This window comes from Argentina silus (genome assembly GCF_951799395.1).
Source record: "Argentina silus genome assembly, chromosome: 14".
NCBI classification, from domain to species: domain Eukaryota; kingdom Metazoa; phylum Chordata; class Actinopteri; order Argentiniformes; family Argentinidae; genus Argentina; species Argentina silus.
In genome coordinates, this window is record NC_139668.1 from 2,053,340 (window position 1) to 2,080,532 (window position 27,193).

Here is a 27,193-nt window from a genome sequence, read left to right on the forward strand (position 1 = left end):
TATTCCCTGAGGAGGGGCTGTGTTCTGTACACCAACACATGAGCGCGGTCTCTCCTTCCCTGCGATGCCAGGGAAGCAGCCTCAGTCTCACAGGAGTACATCAGGTCATACGGGATTCATTAGCTCCACTATTAGCCCTGCACTGCTGTGGCCCAGTGGTCCTGGATGTTATCACCCAGCACGCACACAGGAAGGAGGCGCAGACACAGCGTGAGTCACTTTCCACTGTAAACATAACAGCGCTCTCCATTAACGCTGCCTTCATATGAAATTATACCTTCACATTTATTTTGAAGAGCGAGAATCTGAGAGGAAATTAAGCTCTGAAAAGCAGTGACTGCTGTTCCGTGGAAGCACTCAGCCTCAACCATGGACTCAGAAAACTCTGTATAATATAATGTTGGGCGGATCCAGAGGTTGCTGAAGAGAAATGACCAACAGCTGAAAACGCTCTGAAAGTTAATAAGTCTGATTACATAGAATTTGGTTAGCAGATACTTCTGAAGCATGGTAGGATTTATTGAATTAGATATCAGCCTCTTGTAGCAATTAGTATGCAGGCAAACTTCAATCATATCACCACCAGCATGGTGCCTACCAATGAGGCACAGAAAATCATAGCATAGCGCTCACATTGTTACTTTATATTCTTTGTAAAATACCAATAATTTCCGCTAACTATGCCACCAGCACTGTTGCCCACTATCGTCCCACTACAGGCCTACAGTGTGGTGGGGTGGACATACAGTCCTGATAATAAAGACAACTCTGAGGGGGAAGATATGAGGTGTTTTTAATCCTGCTTGTGTGCATTTTCCAAACAGTACCTCAAATAGTTAATATAGTGGTGCGCCTTTGATTATTTTAAACACAATTCCAGTAGGTTAGGCAATTAAATAAAAAATCAATTAAATTTAACAATAGAAGGCATTGGTATAATGGGTAAGAAATATCATACGCTTGTATCTGTAATGACTTTTGCTAATACATAAACAGAAATACATTATCTTAAAAAAAGGCCAAGTCTGAGGATTGTAAAACAAATTCCCTGGAGAATATCACACTTCACACTGAAAAAGGTAAAGATAAAAAAATTCAAAAAAAATAAAAATTCAAAAAAAGTAACAAACAATACATGCATTGTGCAAAGACATTATACTAATGGACATAATGAACACATACAGAGTTTTGACATAATGACAGAGCAGTTTTCTTTTAAGTCTATTCTACGTAAGCCATCAAAATGTAATGTTGATATAATTCAAGTTGACAAAAGAGACAAAAAATAATGTTAGTACATAGGTTGTCAAGTGAAGGTTTATGATTGTATTACATTATGTTTGATTATGTCAATAACAGCACGTGGTGGATTATCTCAATTTAATTGCTCTGTTTACCAGATTTGTTTTCCTCATTGAAAAAATCCTACAAATTCCACTCTGCCTTTGAACAACCTAATTCAAAACACTTAAGTGAATGAAGTCCTGTGTCATCAGCTATCTGCACACTCACCCTACTCCTGAGACATATTCATGTAAATGTGTCATGGTCTACATCAACCTATGATGGAGGAACCTGTGAGACATGCTACGGTAGTAGGTGGAGGGAGGAGTTCAGGGCCAGGCCTAGCTCTGACACTACTTCCTCCATCTTATCTATACATGAACCTACCTAGAGGTCTGTACTGTACTGTTCTATATGTGGCAGAGACCTGGAGATCATATCCATCTGTAGACATGGAACACTAGGCACTGTGACCAGTGAACTATGACAATGAGCAAGGGAGAAAAACACACAGTAGCTACACGTCTTCCAGACCACAATTTCACATATATTAACAGCCAATGTTTAAACAGCACAGCTCTAAAACTGTGTTCTTTGTATAAATTAGTGAAAAAGTACCATTTCAAGTCAAATTGGTTGTAAGGAGAAAAAGATTACACTATTGTCAACCTCCTGATGTAAGGCACCTCTTACAAGTGCTTCTGGTCTTGTTTTGTCACATACATGCACAAATGGCTGACTGATGAGTACTCACAGCTCGTGACAAGACAGCCCATCTGACTGGTGGCAAGTCAATAATTACAAAGCTTAACATGACAGTTCTACGTTCCAAGAACGTTCATAGACAAACATCCTGTACAATCCAGTACAAACTACCTACTAGTGGGATATGATCACATAGCTTAATGCCATCTATGTTGTATGTAGCTACAATTAAATATTCAATAACATAACTTTTGGATCATAAGCATTGCTCAGTTGAAGTTCCACTGAGGAAAATAAGAACCTTTTAAACCCCGCAAAATATAAAAAACATGATATAAAAACCTGATTATTGCATTTTAAACATATTTTCAGTAACGGTGTCCTTTGGTTTGAAGAGGACCATAATTTTTTGCATAATACGAGAAGGCTCAGAGAAACAAAGAAAACAAACAAACTCAGAATCGAGGTTTCAGTTCAGGAGAGAGAAATAAAAGAAACATTTAAAACTTGTCACGCGGAAGGAAATCAAGGAAGTCATTGGTGCCTGTGATGATATGGTATCAGAAATCACTGCATCAAATGTTTTGATTTATGTTTAAGTAAACGTTCTTGCTGTGCCCAACGTGAAACCTTTCCATCTCCATTGACCATTTTCTTCATGCAAGATAAGGTTCAGAGGCAACCGCTTCAAAATCCTCTTATCCTCTCTAATAGGTTACCGACATGTCAGCCTATTCTCTTTAGGTGTCTCTCTCTATTTCTGACAAATCAGAAGTTCTTAAAGATTTCTAAATCCTTCGGAGGTACAGGTGTGCCTTTCTTCCATTCGTCCTCAGGGTAGGCATCGAAGTTGGAGGTGTCGCCGTCGTGGGAAACCTTGGGAACGATGGGTGGCTGAGGGAGACAAAACTATGAGTTAGCAATCAACAACTTTAATTTAATAAATGAGTAGAAGTGAAAAGAAAGACTAACCTTCAGTTTCCTCAAAGGCACAGCCTCCCAGTCTATAGACTTGAACCATCTGTGCTTCTTCACATCATCTGCGCCGTTCTGAAAAAGGATGAACATGACAATAAGACGGAACAGAAAAACATTTCAGTCTCCTTCTGCTGATTGCGTTGACAAAGGAGTCATACTGTTCAGTGTATAGCTAGCTAGACCTTTGAATACTCTGAATGAGCTAACTAGACTGTTTTCCTCAGAAAATGTTTCACAGACAAAATCAATCAGCACATGGTGGATTGTGTAAGTTTAATCACTCTGCTTAACAACTTTTTCTCGTTGAAAAAGGCCTCCAAATTCCACTCTGCCTTTGAACAATCTAACTCAAAACACTCAAGACGTTCCTCAGATGAGGATCAGTGCCAAATGCAGATACTAATTCCCATTGATGAATAATACCATGCCAGACTATATGGCTAAAACAGATAAATACCATTTATTTCACTCTGTCCTTCCATCTTTAGTGGATCATGAGCATGCAACGTTCTTAGGGCATACCGCACACACTGGATGGAAATGTGTGAGCCATAGCATTTCAGATGTTGTGCCTCCTTTCGACCACTCATGCTAACATTAAGCCTGTTTCGTATAGGCGCCTGAACATGTGGAGCATGTACACGGGAGAACTTTTTTAAATCAACAGTTTTTAAATCCTCCTGTCACACTATGACAGCAAACTCTCCATGGGAGTGTGAAGGAAATTAATTTACTCAGGAGAAATAACAGATCATTCTACAGAGTGACCGCTGCCAACGAGGCCATGGACATTGTGTAGGAAGCCTTCAAGTGCTCATTGTGTGAACATAGCTGCATTGTCCTATTCACACACTGTCTCTACATGTGGCTTGTGAATATGGGTTTCACTCCTTCAGTAAAAACCTCAATGCCAAAGGAGACATCCTTTCATCTAGGTATTCATATTAGAAGAGTTAACAATCAAAAGTTGAAATTACAGAAACGTCCTAGAGAGTACGCTGATTCTGCTACATGATAAACTACTAGAATTAGCTCACTAAAGGGATATATATATATATATAAAGATTTTTACCCTGCACACCATACCCCCTTACCCAAAGGGCACAAACTACCTCTACAACAACATTCCTTATGTTTCCTGCTAATTGGAAACAAATGCAGACAGTCAGTCACTCCCGAGGCCCTTTCCTGTCTTAATTTCAGACTGTGACGTCAAACTGTAATGACCACTACACAACTGCTGTGTTCATAAAACATTTGATCCAATGACTTCTGTTCATCAACTCACCTTCATATTACCTAACCTCCTGGCCCTGTCGATGACCAGGAACTTCTTGACGAGGTCCCTGGAAAAAGGCACAAAGGGAAAGAGACGATGAGCAAATAAACACTGTATCTCTGGCTTATGTGGTCTCGACAGCCAAGAGGCCTGTCCAAAATGGCCAAGCAGACGGATGTGCCTGGCCATTGGAATCACAGCTAACCTGATGTGAGGAGGAGATGAGAGGTGCATCCTGACAAACTCCTCTCTCATTTTTAATTGATGAAAGCAGGAGGTCAAAAGTGGACAAGGTATTGACATAGCTATTAAGGTGTCAGCGTGGGAGCGTAGGGAGAACTGGGATGATTCACAATGTTTTCAGATAATATGCAACACCTTGAGCAACAAGACCTCATGTTTAATTCATATGAATTCATACATTCAAAGCAGAACACGTTCATCGGAAATCTGAAGAGCCAGTTCATATGAAAGCTATGAATGCGGCAGAGATACGTGAATTACTTTGAGTGGTTAAGGATAGGTTCATTTGTAAGGGGAAGGCATTAGCAAACATTAGCATAAGCAACAAAAATCAGCACCACCCAAAAAAAAAAGTGGCAATTTGAACCAGCGATGTTGAGGTTGCAAGTCGGGGTGCTAAAGCGGTCGTGTCATATCTGCAAGATTTTCTTATCTGTGAGTATCCTCAAGAGTTACTGCTGGACACAGAGCAGCAGTCTGCCTCAGGTTGTGGCTTTCATGCCTGATGGATGGGAAGATGTGACAGTGATGTCGGTGCTGGAAATATTTAAAAAGCTTCTGTCAAGTGGCCAAAAGATAGATGACTTAAGTGTTTGGGGCTGTATTTTCAGTGAGTTAGGCCTGTCTGGCCTCCCATGGGCCACTGTGTGGAGCTGATTGAGTGCACACAGGCACTCCAGTAAGTCTGTAATCTGCCACATTCCTCCAGCCTCCAGCTGTTCTAACGACCGGTGTGATGGTAGGAGAATGAGTACAAATCAGATGGGTGTGTCATTAGTGACCACACGTCCACCTCACCTGCCCTTTATCTCCAGGGAGCTAATAGACCCCACAGTATGACAGGACGCTGCATGACACACTGTACGCTAGCGCGCGCACACACGCACATGTACACAGAAGTGGGACACGCAGACAGACACACAAACATGCAGACAGACAGACACACACACAGACAGACACACACACAGACAGACAGACACACAGACAGACAGACACAGACAGACAGACAAACACAGATACACGCAGCTCTTCTGGGCTACATCTGATAAACATGGGAACTGATGGAATGACTGCATATTCCCAGATATCCACACACAACCAAAAGTATTCACACTGCAGCCAAGCCTAATTCTGACTGTCAGGTCGTAATCATGAGTATTAGTAATGGATTTATAAAACACACTGTGTTGGTTATGGGCAAAAGAGAGTAAGCTGGGAGAAAAGGAAGTGTGTGTTTCAAACTAACAATTGTGTTGAGAATCCAACAAATGAAGGGTACTTTGTTTCCTAAATGTCAAGACCCTATATGTTGACCTAAAAATAGACAAACCTACTTCCATTGTTTGTATGATATGAATGATGACATTGTCTATCTGCGTTTCACCCGGTTTCCCGTGAGCTTACTTCACATAGAAATCCAGATGCCGTGGGAATTCTAGCTTTCCGGCGAGGATCTTCTGATAGATGCCGAACGGATTGTCATCAAAAAAAGGTGGGTACCTAGAGGAAAAAATAAAGACGGGTCACTCACAAACTTCAAAATGTCTATTCCTTTCAGCAAAAACTAAGATAACAGAATCAAATCAAAGCCTAGAATCAATGGTATAAGAGAGTAGAGACAGAGGGGGGGAATTGAGAGTGCTTGGGTAAACAGTTTGTAAAGACCACACAGGTCTTTAGACACGCATGATAGATATAGGCCTGCTGTTTTGCTTGAACCTCTACAGCTGGACCCCTGTATTGTGTATGTCCTCTCACGAGTAACCGGTGTGTGGCTGTAGGGTGTACGGTGCTGCAGCGCGGGGCCCAGGGCTGCCGTCTAGTGACTCTCTGGGTTTCGCTGAGTGGTTTCCCAGCGTTGCTCGCTTAGGCCTGGACAAGCCATTAACCGCATGTTACATAATGGGCCAGCCTAAATGCATTACACATGGAGCAGACAGCCGGATAATCGCACCAGTTTGTCACAGCCTGCCTGGCCAGTCAAAATGGAGTCAGAACCTGGTTTTGTGGGATGGGGGGGGGGGGGGGGGGGATTAGGGGATTTTTCATAGGGAGATATGTCGTAGTTGGTTTCATTTGCGTAGCTGGGTGTTTTTTTAAGAACGTGCCAGATAGTCAGTGGTTGGTAGCACAAGTCAAAACAGTCAATAAGAGACTAACACGGAGAGGAAGGGGAGGGGAGAAATACACGGTAAATGTCAGAGAAAAGAAAGAGTTTGGGCGTTGGCAGAATAAGAGGGGAGCCAAATGATGAATCAGCTCCTGGTGGATGAGGAGAGTGAGGGAGGTGTTGGTGGGGCTGTGACCAGGGTCCTCCCCTCAGTGCTGCCGGTACAGTAGGCCTCCGGTGATGGACAGTGCAAGAGGCCCTCCTCAGGTTACGTAACAGCAACCTAAGGTTTATGCAATACCTGAGAGGTCGCCAAGATTCCACTAGGAGAAAGGAAGAAGGAAATGGGGTGTATGCATGTGTGTGTGTGTGTGGGAGGGGGGATACCCATTAGCCACCCATCTAGTTGAACTTAAAGGTTTAAAAAGGTAGACACAAAGACCTATGACTGTCAGGTTTGCATGTCGTAGAATGGGCTACATAGGCCAGAGCAGATGTTCTGAGTGGGAGTGGGAGTGTACCGTGGACCCTGGGACCAGGTCTCACACACACGCACACAAGTTTTCCATTACGGAGAGAGATCTCCCCCCAGGCAGGATCATCTACAGGCAAACCAAGTGTGGTGTGCTCCATGCACAGGTGGCCCTTGCCGTTATGACCCAGGGGTCAGGAACTTGGGCGGATGTTTTTCCACCTCTTACTTTACGGAGGGGGTGGCACCACTAACTTTCAGACGCCCCTGCTACATTCTTCCAGCACGGAAGCACGGGACCTTTGACAAAAACAGGCATGCGACAGTAAACCTTTTAGAGTGTGTTGTTCTGAAGAGAGCATTTGTCTGCAGCTTAAGGGCACCCCCTTCAGGAGTCCGCACTTCAAAGGCTGCCTGATGAATGCTTGAGAAGGTCACATTTTTCCCCACTTGAAGGCCACTAAACTATCTACTGGAGCATAAAGAAGACTGGGGTGAGGACGCAATGCAAGGCACATGTGCAGGAAGCCCTCTGATGACTAGAACTTTAGCAGAAGTTCAATATGATCAAAAACAAAGTTCTAAAACACTTAAAAAACTTAGGATCTTTTCCAAATACTGTTCAAATAGTAAAGTTTACCAACAACACACAACAAAAACTATTAATGAGCAAACAATATGTTTTAAGTAAGAATTTATGGCTCGTCAAAAGCTGCAAAAGACAGTAAAATGCTAAATAAGTTCCATAACTTCACCTTGGCACTAACAAGGTTTTCAAGCATACAGCTTTGATACTTCAAACAGCCTAATTCATACTCTAACGAGTATGTTTTCTCCCAAGACAGTGATTTACATTTAGCATAACAACATACATACAAAATATAGTTCCTTTTATTGCCACACGACCTAGGTTGGTGGAATTTGTTTTCAGTATAGCATGGTGGGAAACTCTACATTCACTGACATGCACTGCAAGGATGCAGAAGACAAACAGCTTTAATTGAATTTCGTTCATTGATTTCACCGTTTAGAAGTTACAACCCTTTTTATACATAGTCCCCCCCATTTTCAGAGCATCAAAAGTATTGGGAAAATTGGCTTGACAGGTGGTTCTGGTTAGTTAGGTGTGTTCTCTCACATAATTTGTGCAGGTACATGAGAGCTGTCCATGTTTAGTATTGATTCTAGGCTTTGGTTTGCTTATGGAGTTTGCTATTGGTGTCTGTCAACATGAAGACCAAAGAGTTGTCACTGCAAGTCAAGGAAGCCATTATTAGGCTGAGAAATCAGAAAAAAAAACTATCATGGACATATCCGAAACCTTAGGCGTGCCTAAAATCAGTTTGGAAGATCATCCAAAAGAAGAAAAAAAAAACACTGGTGAGCTCAGCAATCACAAAGGTAGGTCAACAAAGACTTCTACAATGGATGAGTGAAGAATGCTCACCATAATGAAGAAAAACCCCAAAACAACTGTCCCACAGATCAGGAACACTATCCACGAGGTAGGCGTCAGAGACTACCATCTGCAGAATACGTCACCAGCCAAACTACAGAGACTTCACTACAAGGTGCAAATCTCTAATTATCATGTTACAGTCTGCTTAAATGTAACTACAAAGTCTGCAGAGGTCTGGAAAAAGGTCTTGTGACAGAAAAGACAAATATTATTAGGAACCAGAGTGATTGCAAGAGGAAAGTTTGGAGAAAAAAGCATCTGCCCGAGATTTACAGCATACCACCTGTGGTATGATTTACAGCATCCCAGCTTCATCTGTGAAACATGCTGGAGGGGGGATGTTATGGTTTGGGCATGTATAGCTGCCACAAGAACTGGCAACTTAATTGATGATACAACTACTGACAACAGCAGCAGAATGTATTCTTAAGTGTACAGAAACATCTTGTCTCCTTGAGTACAAGCAAATGCCTCCAAAGCCATTGGATGGCGCTTCATCATACAGTAAGAGAATGACCCAAAACACACTGTCATAGCAACTTTTTCAGAGCCAAAAAGTATTAGACTGGCCAAGTCAATCTCCAGATTAAAATCCAATTGAACATGCAATTTGCTGAAGAGGGGATTTAAGGATTTAAAAATACCTCAAAACAAACAACAAAGAAAATACATTTTCTACCAAATACTAAATATTTATATGACTAATTTGGACATTATATGTTTTTTTCGGGGAAATATGTTTACAAAATTAGCCCTTTGGGATTCTGAGTCAAGAATATAACTTCAGAGTCACAGAGTTTATGATGAAACAGTCTCCACAGAAGAAACACAACCAGGATGCTTCAGAAGTTATCTGTAACCTTTCTTTCATCTTTCAGACTATCCTCATACTGTAGCAACACAAGCTTTGGGATTGAGCCCACTGCAGAGTGATGCAACCCATTAGATCAAATCAAACTGAATAGCAGCACTTTCTCCATAGACACTTCAAACAGTGACGCTGGTCATTCTCCTAGATACTACCCATCGTTTATGTACAATGTAACCAGTCACTCCTTTGGACTGGATGATAGGAGGATAGTGCCTCCTGGTGTTCGCCCCTGGTGATGGATACCTACCCGGCCAGCATCTCAAAGATGAGGATCCCCAGCGCCCACCAGTCCACTGCACGACCGTGACCTTTGCTCTGGATGACCTCTGGGGCAAGGTACTCTGGGGTGCCACACAGAGTCCAGGTCCTGTACAGAGGGAGAGAGAGGGGGGGGGGTGAGAGACAGAGAGAGAGAGAGAGAGAGAGAGAGACAGAGAGAGAGACGGAAAGAGAGAGAGACAAAGAGAGAGAGAGAGAGAGAGAGAGAGAGAGAGAGAGGGGTGGAATATCAGAATGCCTACATAGCTGATTGAGGTAGATCAAATCTGATGAATTATACAGCAGCAAGACACTGCTCAAAGCTCTAACAGCTTTCATAGAATATGGATTAAAGTATGCCAGTCCAGTATATAACATTCAAGCTTTCTAAAAGCTTCCTAATGGTTGTAATGACTACGTCTGATCGGTTGCAATCAGAGAATGAGATCCTTTGAAAGAAATATTTCATTTATCATTTATGAACACTGTTTTGGATTGGAAAAAGCGTTTTCTAGATGTGTCCTACCCGATACTCGGTTTGCATATAAACATGTTGTTACTGCCAGGGGTGTTCTAGGGGAGTGGACTGATTTCCGCCTGTCTCTGGTGGCTGCCTATTTGAATTGTGCAAGCATGCAGAAACACAACAGCTAATGTCCGACACTGCAAGTCCATTTCGGGGGGTTATATTATTTTTAGAGAATAATATAAAATTCAAACTGAATTTCGCCACGCTGGCCAGAGGTGGCAGATCTCCAACAGACTTACGCCCTGCTCTTTTAACAATAAATGTTTACATTCTCAATGTTTAAATGTGTTAACAACTGTCACAAGAGAGCACAGAAGTGACAGCAAAAATTGGAAGAAAAGAAAGTGACAGTTATACAGTGTCACCCTGTAAGAGATGGAACACCCCCCCCCCCCCCAACACACACACACACACACACACACACACACACACACACACACACACACACACACACATTTATTCTGTGGCCATTACTGTCTGACTGATGATCATTCCAAGCCTTGGCTTCAAAGCAACATATTAGGCTATCCACAATACATACAAATAAAAATATAAGTAAAGTTAAAGTTCGAATAAATATGAATAGCATTTAATGCAATGTATTCTCTGACATTCCTTTTTACTAGGATATATTCACTATCAGCTCTTTATGTACAAATTCCACACAGTTTACTCAAGAAGTAGGAAGTGGTTACAGGAGGAAAGACAACACCACTCAGTCCTCCTGACGCCCCTGCTGTCCCTGGACTGGTCAATGTGTAGTAGTACTGTAGTAATAATCTGTAGTAATAATACTGGCAGGTCTGTGGATAATAACACGCTTTTCTGTTGCCGTGGTGATGGCGATGTGTGTGCAAATGACTGGTTGTTGAAAGCGGAGGCTCGAGATCCCTGGGATTTACCTTCAGATTGTTATATTTGTTATCGTTAACAAGGATGGGGCAATGTGTCACAATGATGAAATGCCACCTGCATTGTAATTATATTGTGTCGCATGATGTGTATCTGATGGGCAGGTTTACCTCAAAGCCCGTTCTGGATCAAGTGGATCAGGATCTGTTCTGTCACTAGGTGGCACTGTGGAAGCATGGACAGGCTGTGGAGGTGTTTTACCATACGTCAACTGCACATGAGCGCTAGGGAATGGCAGTTGTCTCTCGACTGCATGCGAGGCTGCATTCTATTGCCTTCCATAAATATAAGTGGGTCACTTCACTTGTACATCAGAGAGATATCTACTCCAAATCTATTTTACTCCCCCAGCCCAGGGAAAATGTAATCTTAGTCCATTATGTTTACATGTCAAAAGGGTCAGCTTGTGTTCAGCGAGCTCCCTGAAAAAACACTGCACTGCAGATAGAAACCATCCTAACTTGAGTGCAGCTTTCCAATTCTACGAAGGTCATTGAAGATTTGCTTCATGTCATTCTAATTCAAGCTAAATAAAGGCAATGTGGTTTTCGCATTTTTGCCCATGAGACCTGTTCTTTTTTAAAGGAATCCCTCAATACGCCCTTGAGTAGAATATGACATTCTCAAGGACAGCTAGGCCTAAACCCCAATCAGTCAGATGTGTCAAAGGGGTCACAAGTGCCACACCATTTCACAGATTGGTAAATGAGAAAGAAGAACAGCCTTCACTCCCACATTGATAATGAAAAAAAAAAAAAAACTGTGATAATATTCTGGTAATCACTTGTCAGGGGAGGCATCCTGTGCAACTCAATCATCTCACAATCATCAAACCGCTGAACCAGGGTGAAGCGACGCAGACGGAAAAGGGAGTCCATACCTGTCTGAAAGTTTCTTTGCAAAACCAAAGTCGGTGAGTCGGATGTGACCCTCGCTGTCCAGCAGGATGTTCTCTGGCTTCAGGTCCCGGTACACAATCTCTTTGGAGTGAAGGTACTCAATGGCACACACGATCTCCGTGGAGTAGAAAAGCCCTGTGGTGTTACTGAAACGGCCCCGGCTCCGCAGGTAGCTGAACAGTTCGCCGCCTGGCACGTAGTCCATCAACATGTACAGCAGGCGCTCGTCATGGTGGGTCCAAAACCTGGGAGGCAGAAATAGGGCAGCACACCACTCAAAGCCCAATTTGAACAAGGTGACTCTACTCAATTCCCGTAACAACCCTGCAATGTCTAGATGCGGCAATGTGCACAATGTTTGCTCAGCTTACTGGATATAGCAGTGCATGTCAATACTGTTATAGAGGTAGGCGTAGACAGTAGTTGAATGATATTTGCTGTGGTGCTTAATTTGTTCATGTTTATGAATATGTCAAAGCAATTTCAAAAAATGGTTCTATTCATCCCCATCTAACGTTTATTCTACCAGGTTCATCCTACAAATTAAAATGTCTCCTGTGTGAGAGTGGATGGTTGCTGATGTAAGGGGACACTCACAGTCTGATGAGGAAAGGGTGGTTGACCTCCGTCAGGACCTCTTTCTCGTTGTGGACGTGCTGCTCCTGTTTCAGCCTGATCACATCAGGGATCTTCATGGCCTTGAGCGCATAGAACGCCCTGGTCTTCTTGTCTTTCACCAGGAACACTCGTCCAAAGGTACCAGTGCCTGAGGCAGGGAGGGAGAGGAGCAGCAGTCATTACATGATGGATATCAGACAGACCACTAACAATGCAAGACACAGATAACAGGATATATTGTATTCATTTGTATGATATTTCTGCAACATATTAGGCTACCCACAATAAATAAAAAGAAAGATATAAATAAAGTTAAATAAATAAATAAAAATAATACAACATAAATACATATGAATACCATTTCTGTTTTCTCTTTGACATTCCTTTTCACTAGGATATATTCGCTATCATCTCAAGATGAGTACTATCAGCCTACAATAACAAATAATCATTTCTATCATATTTTGGTAATTGTGGAGAGGGTGGTGTTCACAAACAGGGAGAATAGAACAGAGTAATGTAACGTTGGCTTTTAGCACATTTAAGCTTCCAACGACTGTTTGTCTTAGCCTGTCTCCATAGTAATGTACTGCCAGTAAACAAAGCCAATCCTGTTTGTCTTAGTCATTTTCATGACAAAAGAGTTGGACTGTCAGGTACTGTATGAGCACAACTCTACACCTGAACCATTGCTGGTGTAATATTTCAGTATCATTTCGTACTAGAATTTACAAACAAGCATAAGGCTATACACTTTTAAGTTGACATCATTATAAATAACATTATAATAATGTAATGCAATAATAATGTATAATGCAATTTTTAAATTGACAGCTCAAGAATCTGGGTTTATTAGTGGGTTTGCTTCAGCAAAATCTGCAACACCACTCCTCCTACAACTTTTAAGCTATTCACTTTAAAACATGCAGACAGGTTTGTACTATGACCTTTGTTTTTGTCACTAACATTGTAGAATGTTGATTTAGGCCAACATTCAGAGAGCTCCATTGTTACTGCAACTGCTATGGAAATTTTGGATGACTGAACGAACATTTCTTTACTCCAAGAGTTTGGATTTTATCAAACTATTACTATGAGGTTAAAGTAGAGATTATCAGCTTTAATGCAATGTTTTTTTTTTCAGATTGGTTTCACCATTTAGAAATTCCAATCCCTTTTATACATAGTCCCCTTATTTTTAGAAAAATTGGCTTAACAGGTGTTTCTGGTTAGTCAGGTGTGTTCCATCACATAATTTGTGCAGGCATAAGAGATCTGTCAATGTCTTACATTAATTCTACCCTTTTCTTTTTCCTTTAGAGTCTGCTGTTGGTGTCTGTCAACATGAAGACCAAATAGTTGTCACTGCAAGTCAAGCAAGCCATTATGGGTTGAGAAATCAAAGAAAGAAACTATCATAAACATATTTAAAACCTTAGGCTTGCCAACAACAACAGAACATCATCCAAAAAAATAAAAACACTGGCGAAATCAGCAATGTCAAACTCTTATGCAAGGAGGACTTCTACAGTGGATGACCAAAGAATACTCACTATAATTAAGAGAAACCCCAAAACATACAGCATTTAAATGCTATGAGCATTTAGAGAACATCTTTATCATTACTGTCATTGAGCTTTTCATTCCCGAAAGAAGCAACTAAATTGCACAGTAATGAGAGATGTGCGTTACGGTAATGAGAACCCCTTTGCTTAGTTAGCTAAAAATTATGGAAGCCATGCTGACTCAGCTAAACAATTGTCATTGTCTGTCACTGAATGGCCTTTCATGCCTTCAATACTAAAAACCATCTAAATCAATAACTTTGAAATTATATAAACGAATGCGCAATTATAGTAATGGTAACCTATAGGGGGGTAAGGGGGTTCTTGTTCAAAGACTAGAATAAACGTTTAAAGTAAAGTAAGGCTAGTGTGCCCTGTTTCCATAATGTACAGTGCCTTCGGAAAGTATTCAGACCCCTTCACTTTTTCCACATTTTGTTGCGTTATAGGCTTAATTGAAAGTGGATGAAATTAAAAGAATTTGCCATCAATCCACACACAATACCGCAGAATGACAAAGCGAAAAACACGTTTTTCTGAAATGTCAGTAAATGTATTAAAATTGAAATACAGAAATACCTCATGTACATAAGTATTCAGACCCTTTGCTATGACACTCTGTACAACAGGCCAATATTTTGTCATTCTGGTGTATTGTGTGTGGACTGATGACAAATTATTTTAATTTAATCCTTTAAATTTAATCTATAACAACAAAATGTGGAAAAAAGTGAAGGGGTCTGAATACTTTCCGAAGGCACTGTATGTCATCTTCTCCTCTTAATGATGCATCATGGGTCAATAAAACCTCATTTTAAAAATCACAGCGATTTTTACAGGAACAAACGTTAATGACATACATGCGACCGGACACAGTGTTTTTGCCTTAAATATGTTTTGTCTGTGTTGTAAAACATATATTACATATGTTAAATACTAAAACAAATATAAATCTATCAGTTTTAAAATGACATACATTTAAAGTAGTAAATGTATTTTGGGTGAAAAGTTTGTTTAAAAAAAACAAAAAACAAGATCTGAGCCCAAAACAATTGAATGGTCCAGAAACTAGACAAAGTGTGCTTAATAATGACATTTGGTTTTTGTAATTTTTGTGACTTTGCAGCTTAATTAATCAAGGAAATGGTTTCAGTTGGTTTCATGAGAATCATGAATAGATGAGAGGATAAGTATATATTGATAAATAACATTTGAAGCTTCAAATATTATTTATCTATCTATCTATACTTACCCTCTCTCACCTACCCATCCTCTCTAACTATCCTCTATCTATCCTACAGTATACCCCTCTCTCTTTTTCATACTTTTTTGCATAAAAAAACACATCTTAACTGTGTAGACTGACTCAACTTAAAGAACTTCCATTCAGATTATTGATCTTTACACTTTTTTTTACTTTACTCAAATTTGCATGGCATCCTGTTCATGCCTATACCGCCACCCGCACAGCCTAAACCGAATAACCTACAGTAGATGAGAGTTTACAGTTGGTTTGTAGTTGAGTGACTGCACAGCCACAGCAGTAGCAAGTCAACATGACTTTTTCCCCCATGTTTATTTGAGGTATTTCACATCGGCAAAACAACCACCAGGAGGCAACATTTTGTTATTTTAATTATTGTATTTTTTTCTACAATGGCATTGTCACAGTAAGCTACTGCCTTTCATTCTTTGTTGTGTTATTTGACAGTATTATTTGAAAGCAGTCTCTAGTATTGAGGGTTAGCTTGGGAACTACAGTGCATTCGGAAAGTATTCAGCCTTATTCTAAAATTGATTCAAAAAAAATTTTCCTCATCAATCTACACACAATACCCCATAATGACAAAGCGAAAACAGGTTTAGAAATGTTTGCTAATTTAATAAAAGTAAAAAACTGAAATATCACATTTACATAAGTATTCAGACCCTTTGCTATGACACTCGAAATTGAGCTCAGGTGCATCCTGTTTCCAGTGATCATCTTTGAGATTTCTACGACTTGATTGGAGTCCACCTGTGGTAAATTCAATTGATTGGACATGATTTGGAACTGCCCACACCTGTCTATATAAGGTCCCACAGTTGAGAGTGCATGTCAGAGCAAAAACCAGGCCATGAGGTTGAAGGAATTGTCCGTAGACCTCCGAGACAGGATTGTGTCGAGGGACAGATCTGGGGAAGGGTACAAAAACATTTCTGCAGTATTGAAGGTCCCCAAGAACACAGTCGACTCCATCATTCTTAAATGGAAGAAGTTTGGAACCACCAAGACTCTTCCTAGAGCTGGCCAAACTGAGCAATAGAAGGAGAAGGGCCATCGTCAGGGAGGTGACCAAGACCCCAATGGTCACTCTAACAGAGCTCAAGAGTTCCTCTGTGGAGATGGGAGAACCTTCCAGAAGGACAACCATCTCTGTAGCACTCCACAAATCAGGCCTTTATGGAGTGACTAGACGGAACCCACTCCTCAGTAAAAAGCACATGACAGCCCATTTGGAGTTCGCCAAAAGGCACCTAAAGGACTCTCAGACCATGAGAAACAAGATTCTCTGGTCTGGTGAAACCAAGATTGAACTCTTTGACCTGAATGCCAAGCGTCACGTTTGGAGGAAACCAGGCACCGCTCATCACCTGGCCAATACCATCCCTACGGTGAAGCATGGTGGTGGCAGCATCATGTTGTGGGGATGTTTTTCAGCAGCAAGGACTGGGAGACTAGTCAGGATAGAGGGAAAGATGAACGGAACAAAGTACAGAGAGATCCTTGATGAAAGCCTGCTCCAGAGCGCTCAGGACCTCAGACTGGGGCGAAGGTTCACCTTCCAACAGGAGAACGACCCTAAGCACTCAGCCAAGAAAATGCACGAGTGGCTTTGGGACAAGTCTCTGAATGTCCTTGAGTGGCCCAGCCAGAGCCCGGTCTTGAACCATCTCTGGAGCTACCTGAAAATAGCTGTGCAGCGACGCTCCCCTTCCAACCTGACAGAGCTTGAGAGGATCTGCAGAGAAGAATGGGAGAAACTCCCCAAATACAAGTGTGCCAAGCTTGTAGTGTCATACCCAAGAAGACTTGAGCCTGTAATCGCTGCCAAAGGTGCTTCAACAAAGTACTGAATAAAGGGTCTGAAGTTATGTAAATGTGATATCAGTTTTTTTATTTTGAATAAATTATCAAATGTTTTTGCCTAATCACAATTAAGAGCATAGTTATGCCATTGTTTACTTATGTAAAACTGTGCTAAAAAGGAATTCAGAAAGAAAAATATATCGGCAGATATATTGGTTATCAGGAATGTTGCCCCCCCATAAATCGGTATCGGACCCACAAATCTAGTATGGGCTCTACTCATCTAGAGACTAGGAGTAACCAACTAGTGTGATATCTACCAGAGCGCAAGTTTCTATCACTTTAGTAAGGAGTGAGCTAAGACAGAGGGACTTGTAAATAAATTGCTACTTACATTCATGGCCAAAAATATTGGCACCCCTGCACTTCTTTCAGGTGCACCACTTCTCCCAGAAAATTGTTGCAATTACAAATGTTTTGATATTCACATGTTTATTTAGTTTGCATAAGAACAACACAAAAAAAGCTGAGAAAAAAAGCCAAATCTGATATCATTCCACATAGAACTCCAAAAATGGACTGGACAAAATTATTGACACCCTCAACTTAATATTTAGTAGCACACCCTTTGGAAAAAAAGAACTGAAATCAATCGCTTCCTGTAACCATGAATGAGTTTCTTACACCTCTCTACTGGAATTTTGGACCACTCTTCTTTTGCCAACTGCTCCAGGTCACTCAGTTTTGAAGGGCGTGTTCTCCCAACTGCTGTTTTGAGATCTCTCCACAGGTTTTCAATGGGATTTAGATCTGGACTCATTGCTGGCCACTTCAGAACTCTCCAGCGCTTTATCCTAAACCATTTCTGGGTGCTTTTTGAAGTATGCTTTGGGTCATTGTCCTGCTGGAAGACCCATGACCTCTGATGGAGCCCCAGCTTTCTGACACTGGACCCTACATTGCGCTCCAAAATTCTTTGGTAGTCTTCAGATTTCATGATGCCATGTACACAGTCAAAGGATCTGCTGCCAGAAGCAGCAAAGCAACCCCAAAGCATCTGTGAACCTCCACCATGTTTGACGTAGGGACCGTGTTCTTTTCTTTGAAGGCCTCATTTCATTTTCTGTAAATGGTACAATGATGTGCTTTACAAAAAAGCTCTATTTTGGTCTCATCTGTCCACAGGACATTCTCCCAGAAGGATTTTGGGAGGTAAGTTTCCTCAGGTAAGTTTTTAGCAAACTCCAGTCTGGCTTTTTTATGTCTCTGTGTCAGCAGTGGGGTCCTCCTGGGTCTCCTACCATAGCGTCCCATTACATTCAGATGGCGATGGATAGTGTGAGCTGACACTGTTGTACCCTGTGTCTGCAGGTCAGCTTGAATTTGTTTGGAAGTTGATCGAGGTTCTTTATCCACCATTCGAACAATCCTTCGTTGCAATCTTTCTTACATTTTTCACACACAGACACACAACACAAAGGTTGAGTCAACTTTTCTACACAGGTGAGTTTAACAAAGTAAAGGAGCTTGAAATCCAATTATTTCTTACAATTTTGTGTTGTTCTAATGCAAACAAAATAAATAAACATGTGAATACCAAAGCATTTGTAATTGCAACAATTTTCTAGAAGTGGTGCATTATCTGAAAGAAGTGCAGCGGTGCCAATATTTTTGGCCATGACTATGTTCTCTAAGACAACTGTTGCATAACATGGCAACATACGTAACATAGCATAGTGAGGCTTTATTAACAAGTTCAGTTTAATAAACCCCCTAGCCTCATTAAACCGCTCACAGAACCGTGACGAAGATCTCTGCTGCGATAAGTGAGGCGATCAGGATGATGAGGAGAAATGGCAAGACAACAATGCAAAGTCATTGCCGTCAGAGCCAGGTATTGAACTCCCAGACCGTTGTTATTATGATTCTAAATGTTAGGGCTAATGACTCAGATTTAGCTGAAACGTCACCACTGAGTGTATAGGGGGCATGCTCTTATAGTAACGATAAAATAATAATTTTGGGGGAGCACACTGGCACTAAAAAAAATATTTATTATTTTCAGCGAGGCTCTGCAATCACAAACCATTCTCTCTCCATTTTCATTGTTCTGCACGTCCCTTAATTCGCACCCTTGCCATTGTTAAATCAATGGGCAATTCTCCTTGCTGTCCATATCAGAGTGCTTAAGTAGAGAGAATACGTGTTGACTACAACAAATGGTATGAGAGTAGATAATGATGTTTGAAACACACCAGTTGGTCCCTGTTAAGATAACTTAATATTTAAAGAATGTCCTTCCTGTAATTCATGAGCTGATCTGCTATCTAATCAGCTTGATTTTGCCAAATATAGTAGATATCTTAACATCATTCACAGCTTGTCACCACCTTGTGGCGGCTTTCGGCAGCACTTAACATGTGTTCAGAACTCATGTCTTGAGGCATTGAGGTAGCCCACCGTTGCGATGGTAGTCTGAACCTTTTAAACGCTGACATACTGTATTTACTTCAAATACACTTTTAGGTTGGGTTTCTATGATACATTTTGAAATGCATCTACTCTTTCATCTTTTAAGCTTGACTTCAAATCAACTTCAACTGTATCCACTGCCATATTAAGACTTTGCAAGTTCACAAGGTTTCTTCAGGAACTTCCTTTTCTAGTTTTTATTTTTACATTGATAATGCACTGTTGAGAGGTAGCTTGTAAGTAAGCATTTCATTGAACCTTTAACACCCCACTGCATCATGCACATATGATGAATAAACTTTGATTTGATTTGAAACAGATTACCACCAGAAATGGCCAACTGATTTCATTTGGACATGTGACACAGGTTCACTCAGTATATGGGTCATTCCATGTTTGTTCACTGCTCTACATGAATGCACACCATCTAACCTATACACAATATTACACTGCAATTGGAATGCATGCTATTTTGTTCCTGTTCTGGGATTGCCGGATTTCTTTGAATAGGCTTCAATCAAAATCTTTCTAATTCTCTCCAAATTGAAGGTAAAACGTAAGGCTGAGGTAACATTTTTTATTTAGTTTTTGGACTTACACTAAAAATTTGATCGAAGGCCAGGAGTGATGTGACAGGAGCATAACTTCTTGATGCTACTCAATGCACTTTGGCATAGCCTTGAATGTAGCATATTTTTTTTACCTATACCAAAACACAATTGAAAGAGAGACAGATGTATGTCAGATTAAAAAGAGTTGCCTCATTAAATAAATTACTCTTAAACAAAGATAATGGCTAAAAGACAGGAGCTTTAACTGATGTCACCCCCTAGTAAATCCCTCTCATCAGAAAAAAGATGACTTATATATATATTGTACACTAGTTTTATATTATTCTCCCCTCCCAATATTACCATGGATTGAAGAAGTGGAATTTGCCAACTTTCAGGACGATTCTAACAACCATCTTTTTAGTTTGTGCGTAAAGGCTATCCAAACATATTTTTCTATAATCTACAATGTAATGACATTCTCCTATTTGATTTTATAGTCTATGCATGCTTGCATGGTTTAATTATTCAGAGGTAGTAATTGGCACAGTGAGCGGAGGCGATCGATGCAACATTGGTCATTCAATGTTTTAGGGAATATAGCTAATTAGGCAAATGCAAGAATAAACAACTGTACAGTAAACATGTTGTCTCCCATGAATGCTGTAGCACTCCTCTACAAAAGTGTGATGGAATGAAGCAAGATGTTTATTCATAAACTTTTTACTAAGACACTCTGGTTGTCTCTGTTTTACAGTGCTCTGTCTCCGTTGCGCACAGGGAGGGCTTTTCTCTTGGTGTGATCACATTCTGTGACCAAAGAGAAACAAATATTTCCCTAACCCTATTGATATAAGACGCTTTCACTTCAAACACAAATTTCACCAATAGGCAAAGACTAATTATTTGCACAGCCAAATTATTTGGTTACAAATGTGACTGGCTATAACCTAGGTTACACAACTCTGGTTTTCGTATAGATATAGGCCAAGCATCGGTATTAAATTATGCTGCATAGCAGACTTCACTCAAATATACAATATTATTCCCAAATTCATTAGGCTATACGCCTACTGCGTTAGGGTACACTCCTCCAGCTGCATTCGTAGCCAGAAAAGTCACCGGAACCCATAGTGCTTATTTGATCAGTTTGTCAGGTCATGCTTCTTACAGCTTTGCGTTGATTTCTCTAAATATAATTCCAAAATTCTTAAGGCTATATGCCTACTCCATTAGGCTACACTCCTAGCTCTCCACTTTGCACCCTATTATGACGTGTTTAATGACACCACTTTGAAACACCTAAACAATCTCTATGGCAAGATGCATCTTTCACTGTAGTTTCGACAAAATTGGCCAATCAGTGCAATTTCGTACATATCATATGTACGGCAAGACCCATCATTCACCCAAGTTAAAAATTGTCCCAGTGGTGTTGGAGAAAAAGCTTGTGACATAGAAATGGACAGAGACTGAATCATAGTCCCCTCTCCGATGTCATCGGTAGGGGACAACTAGGCCTACTTCCACATATTATCTGACCACTGCTCTGCCCATTATGATGAAGTGTCTATTTTCACCAATGGTTAATTATTAAACATGGAATGGCAAATTTGTCCACTCCCCTTGACACGTCCTCCAAACACTCTCATTTACTGCTCTATATTAGTGCAAAGTTTGTGTTGGCCACGATTTAGCGGAAGCAAAACTTTTTATGGGTGAAAGGGGGTCTTTGTGATCAGTCAAAACCAGCTTGACTTTCCAAACATATGATCAAAGGCATATATTAGGCCTAACCAAAGTGTTCGAAAATTCGGATGTTCGTAGTGACCGCATTCTGGCTAGCCCAACACAATGTCTGTGGTACTACTGTGTCATGTACGTGGTTAGCCTATGCTAATTTATTTTAAAGTTGTTTTGACATTCTTTTGTAAACACACTAAGTCACTCACCACAGAGTGGACTCCACCCTTGATGTCACATCCACCCTCCCTGAGACTTAAATCTGTTATACATGCCCATACAAGTGTGGGCACAACTACATATAAATACATTCCTTTGAATGTACTCATTCATTACAGAACACTGGTCACAGCACTTCACTGTAGCGCATGGTAACTGACAATTCAGGACCAGTAGCTTAGCCTATTATGGGTCTAAAATAGCCTACTGATTTGTATAAGTAGTAATGAACCTAACGATATACTAATGGTCTAGGCTGTTCTTTCTTTCTCCCTTCTCCAATCATGTGTACCTGTCATCTCCATTCCATACTATAGGCATGTCCTTTCAGCATGTAAGACAAAGTGTCAACACACCATTGGGGGAGTCAGACTCAAATGTAAAGATATAGACAGATGTAAACACAGCCTTACCATTTGGATGAGGACATCTGTGTACATGCATGCATTCAAAAAATGGTAGCTACAGTGCCTTTGTAAGGGATACATGTGCATAAAGAGTAAGCCTGCCTACATTTAACACAGGTAAATTGGCCAGTCCCCTCTTAACAACACTGGTACAAAAAGAGAACCTATAGGTCTCACATTGCCAGTATTGTAATGCATCATAGTTCATTCTACCTAGTTTACAGAGACTGGGAAGGAGACGCCATCAATGAGTCAAAAGTCTGATATAAGCAAGTTGAATATACCATCAGATGTTCCTGGATGGAATGGACAACAGATTTTCTTCTAAATTATTTCTAGTTTTGACAACACCACACATGCGGATGTGGACTGTTATTATTATTTTTTTTTTCATGAACACTCCCCAGACTAACGACCATCCCAGCAAATGTGCTTAAGATAATTGGATACTGAAATGTCAATGCTAGGGTGGGCCAATATGGGGAGGTCCCCACCGCCACTTTTGGCAGATGAAGATCATGAGATCTTCTGACCAGCTAACTACATTATGTTTTAGTTCTAGCATACCAAGGCAGGCATCATACAACAGTAGTTCTATAAAGCCATCACCACGACCTATGATACACAATTCTATGTGCATTATTCCTGATGTGACAGTAATTGTGTTGTTTGAATTGAAATACGAGTTGACAGTGTGTGGAGTATCCTAACCTGACCTTGCTAGCTACCAATCTTACCGACTGTGGCAATGGTGTCCAGGTCATCCAGCGAGTATGCCCTGTTGTTCAGTGATAGCGATGCTGCTCCGGCTAACAACATTGGACTGCTAGCGCTGGTCTTGGCACTTTCTCGAATGGAGTTGTTGCTTTCATTGTTTAGTCCAACCTTTGCCTTTGTCGATGCCATTTTCCGTATGCATTAAAATGTATCTAGCAATAGCAATCACTTGTCAAAACAGCTTTTTCCTGGGAAATAGCTAGCCAGCGATGGCTAACGGTAGATAGCCAGCTGTTTCAGGAACAGTGTCCCCCTAACACCGATCACAGATATGGGTTTATTAAAGCAAATAAATTTCCCTGGATAAGCAGCTGGTATCATCTTCTTTGTTCGGATGAATCCGAGTCATAAGAAACGCTGCTGCCCGGCATACTGGCTCGGTCACCGTGTGCTAGTTAGATAGTTAGCTGGCAAGTGGATGAATGGATATAGACGTTATAGCTACTTCACTTGCTTCAATGCGGAGTAACAAAAGAACCCGTCTGGACAGTCGGAAATTAATGAATGAATTTACTAACGTACTCAAAGACTACATTAACTATCTAAGCCCTTTTCCACGTCCCAGTAGAGTCATTGGAGGTCGAATGTGAGCTATATTAGCTTCCGCCGTGGTAACAAGCAAGTTGGCTTGTGGATATTTGAGACATTTGAATTATTTACTTCTCCCCTTTACCCCAAGCCGAACCTCACCCAGTCCTCATCACTAGCTAAACAAGGAAGAGAGAAATGTGTTGACAAAAAACTCGCCAATCATAAAGCCATTTTAGAAAGCCAACCAATGGTATGATTAAAGGGGCGGAGAAGTGTTTAACAGGCAGCTCCTCCCCCCTCCCATGTTCTCCAGACACAACCGAGGCCTACTAGGGAGCAGGAACCCAAGCCTCGCCCCCTCACTGGCAAGCAAAATGAGATGTCCGTATCTATGCCATGTTTGTTTCTGCTTTTCACTTACTGACAGGCCTATAGCAAACTGATTAAAACACAATAACAGCCATGTTTTAGAACTATGTTTGTCCCCTTGGGGTGCTTTCTATTAGGGCTACAGCAGTACTTCAGACACATAAAACAGACAGGCATAGAGACAATAAATACAACAACATGAGAGACATGATTTAAAATAGCAGTGCAATAATGACACAGAGTGACCTATTCAGAGGGCAAATGTAAAATTGTAACTAATGGACGGGGGCGTTGGCTGGGCTGAAGATGGTGAGCCCTCTCAGCTGTAGTGCAAATCCAAGACACGACACAGTTACTAATACACTCAAAACTCCCACATTGGGTGACACACTAGGGGCCTGATTCATGCACTCTCCAGGGAGAATCAAAGGGATCCACCCACTGTATACTCACCAGAGATGAGTGGCACACTCCATGTGACCATGGATTGGAGGTGTATAATCCTGTGCACCTTTTGAGATTGGAATGTGCATACATCGTGAAATGATCCAATACCAGCTCTTTCTGTACAATTGTATAGGAAGTTTTTGACGTTCTAACATGCATTAACATCTGTCTGATGTTTTCTGAATCACCACAGAACTGTCATCATCTAATAACAATGTGGCAAAAAGTTGTTGTGCCTAAAGTGTGAATTAACCCTACCATATGCTGGATATGCTCTGGTGATGCTCTGCCAGGCCTGTACGGCAGCCATCTTCAGTTGTTTGTTTTGAGGTGTTTTTGACTAGAATCTTATCATCAGGAAAGGAAATGCATGTTCAATTGGATTTAAATCTGAAGAATTATTTGGTCAGTCAAGAACTTTATACTTTTTGCCCCTGAAAAACAGTTGCTATGGCAGTATGTTTTGGGTCATTTGGAATATGGAGGCATTTGCTTGTACTCAAGCAGACAAGATGTTTCTGTACACTTCAGAATACATTCTGCTGCTGCCGTCAGCAGTTACATCATCAACTAAGACAAGTTAGGAAGTTCTAGTGGCAGCTTTACATGCACAAACCTAACACCCCTTACACCATGTTTCACGGATGAGGTGGTTTGGTTTTGGGCAGAACCTTTTTTCTCAAAACTTTCCTCTTGCAATCACTCTGGTCCATGACAATATTAATCTTATCTGTCAACAATGCTTTTTTCCAGGCTTTTTAGATACTTTTTTAGGAAACTGTAACCTGACCATCCTTTTTGAGGATAACTAGTGGTTTGCACCTTGCAGTCTGTAGTTTGTGTTACGTGATAACGTCTGAAGAATGACGGCACACAGAGAGGGTAGTAGAGTTTAGCCCGAAGGCGTATTTAATAATAAAGAATAGGGAGAGGGGTAGGGGAGAGAAGGATAATCCAAGGGGGTTGTCGGGGTCCGGTCCAGGGGTCTTTAGCGGGAGGTCCAGTGGCTGAGAGGGGTTGGGGGGCCGAAGTACAGGTAGGGGCTAGGTCCGTGGAATGGGTAGACGAGGAAGACGAGAGTTCTGGAGGGGCACAGGAGAACAAGGTAAGTCACAAGGGGAAAACAAGACACAAGGAATTCGCAAGGATACTCTGGAGGGCTGAAGCGTCTGCGGGTCACGTGGAAAGAGTTACCATAAGACACAGTACATTCTGGCCCTGGAGTGGAGTTCAGGCAGGGTTTATGTAGGCAGGTGCGCTGATTCACCATAGGGAACAGGTGCACTGCCGACTGGGGACTGGACGCTCCAGCGATGATCGCTGGGCCTCAAGGTGGTGTCAGAGGGTTGGTTAGGAGGAGGGACCGTAACAGTTTGGTTGGTGACGTATTCATGCGTACCTCCTGAAGAGTGTTCCTGATCTATGGAACAGTTGATTTGGGGTTTTCCTTAATTGTGGTGAGCAATCTTTGGAAGTCTTCCTTGGCCTACCAGCCCATTTGCGATTGCTGAGCTCACCAATGCTTTTGTTTCTTTTGAATAATGTTCCAAACTGTTGATTTTGGCACGCTTAAGGTTTTGGCTATGTTTCTGATAGTTCAGCCTAATAATGGCTTCCTTGACATTCATTGACACCTCTTTGATCCTTATGTTGACAGACACCAATAGCAAACTCCAAAGGCAAATCCAAAGCCTAGAATCAATACTACACATTGACAGCTCTCTTATGCCTGCACAAATGATGAAACACACCTGACTTAAAAATGTGACGAAACACACCTGACTTAACAGAAACACCTGTCAAGCCAATTGTCCCATTACTTTTGGGTTCCCTAAAATAGGGGGACTATGTATAAAAAGTACACAAATAACATCAAATAAAAGCTGAGAATCTCTAGTTTGGTTTGGAGTCTAGAAAAATGCTTCACTGTCCCATTACTTACACTGTAAATGCTCAAAGACTACCTGGTTTGTAGAAGGCAATGTTTTCAGAGATTTCATTCTCTGGGAACATATCTTAATTTGATAGTGATTTAACATTTTCTCATCAGAATTTGTGAACCCTCATTTTGTAGTTATATTGTTTGATATGACTTTAGCTTTGCAACATTAAAGCGGCAATATTGGTATTCAGGGCCCCTACGTGTCTTCTGAGATGGATAATGTCACACATTGATATGCTCTTAGACTAACATTTGCACTCAGGCCTCCACACTGTGAAACTATTTGGCACTGTACTGTTACGTTGAAGCATTTATAGGACCATGCGTTATGAACTCAATAATGAAAATAATCAAGGCAATACATGGATGGAGGCACAAAGGGTAAACATTTTTGTTTCGATGTTCTCTATAAAACATCTAAGGAAAGTGGGATATTCAATTTGTGATGTTCAACATTGATATTTGAACTTTTGCACTTTTCAC

The 27,193-nt window shown here is 41.1% G+C and overlaps 1 protein-coding gene across 1 annotated transcript; it reads right to left on the reverse strand.

The window, feature by feature from the left end:
* Positions 1–655: 655 nt before the first annotated feature.
* On the reverse strand, positions 656–24,100 carry prkx (protein kinase X-linked). Its single transcript, XM_083685326.1, has 8 exons — positions 23,382–24,100; positions 12,597–12,765; positions 11,981–12,244; positions 9,649–9,768; positions 5,894–5,989; positions 4,256–4,313; positions 2,962–3,039; positions 656–2,883 (listed from the first exon to the last, which is right to left on the reverse strand). Exons 1-8 carry the CDS (start codon positions 23,548–23,550, stop codon positions 2,758–2,760), a joined length of 1,080 nt encoding a protein of 359 aa, XP_083541452.1. The 5' UTR covers positions 23,551–24,100; the 3' UTR covers positions 656–2,757.
* Between the last annotated feature and the right edge of the window lie 3,093 nt (positions 24,101–27,193).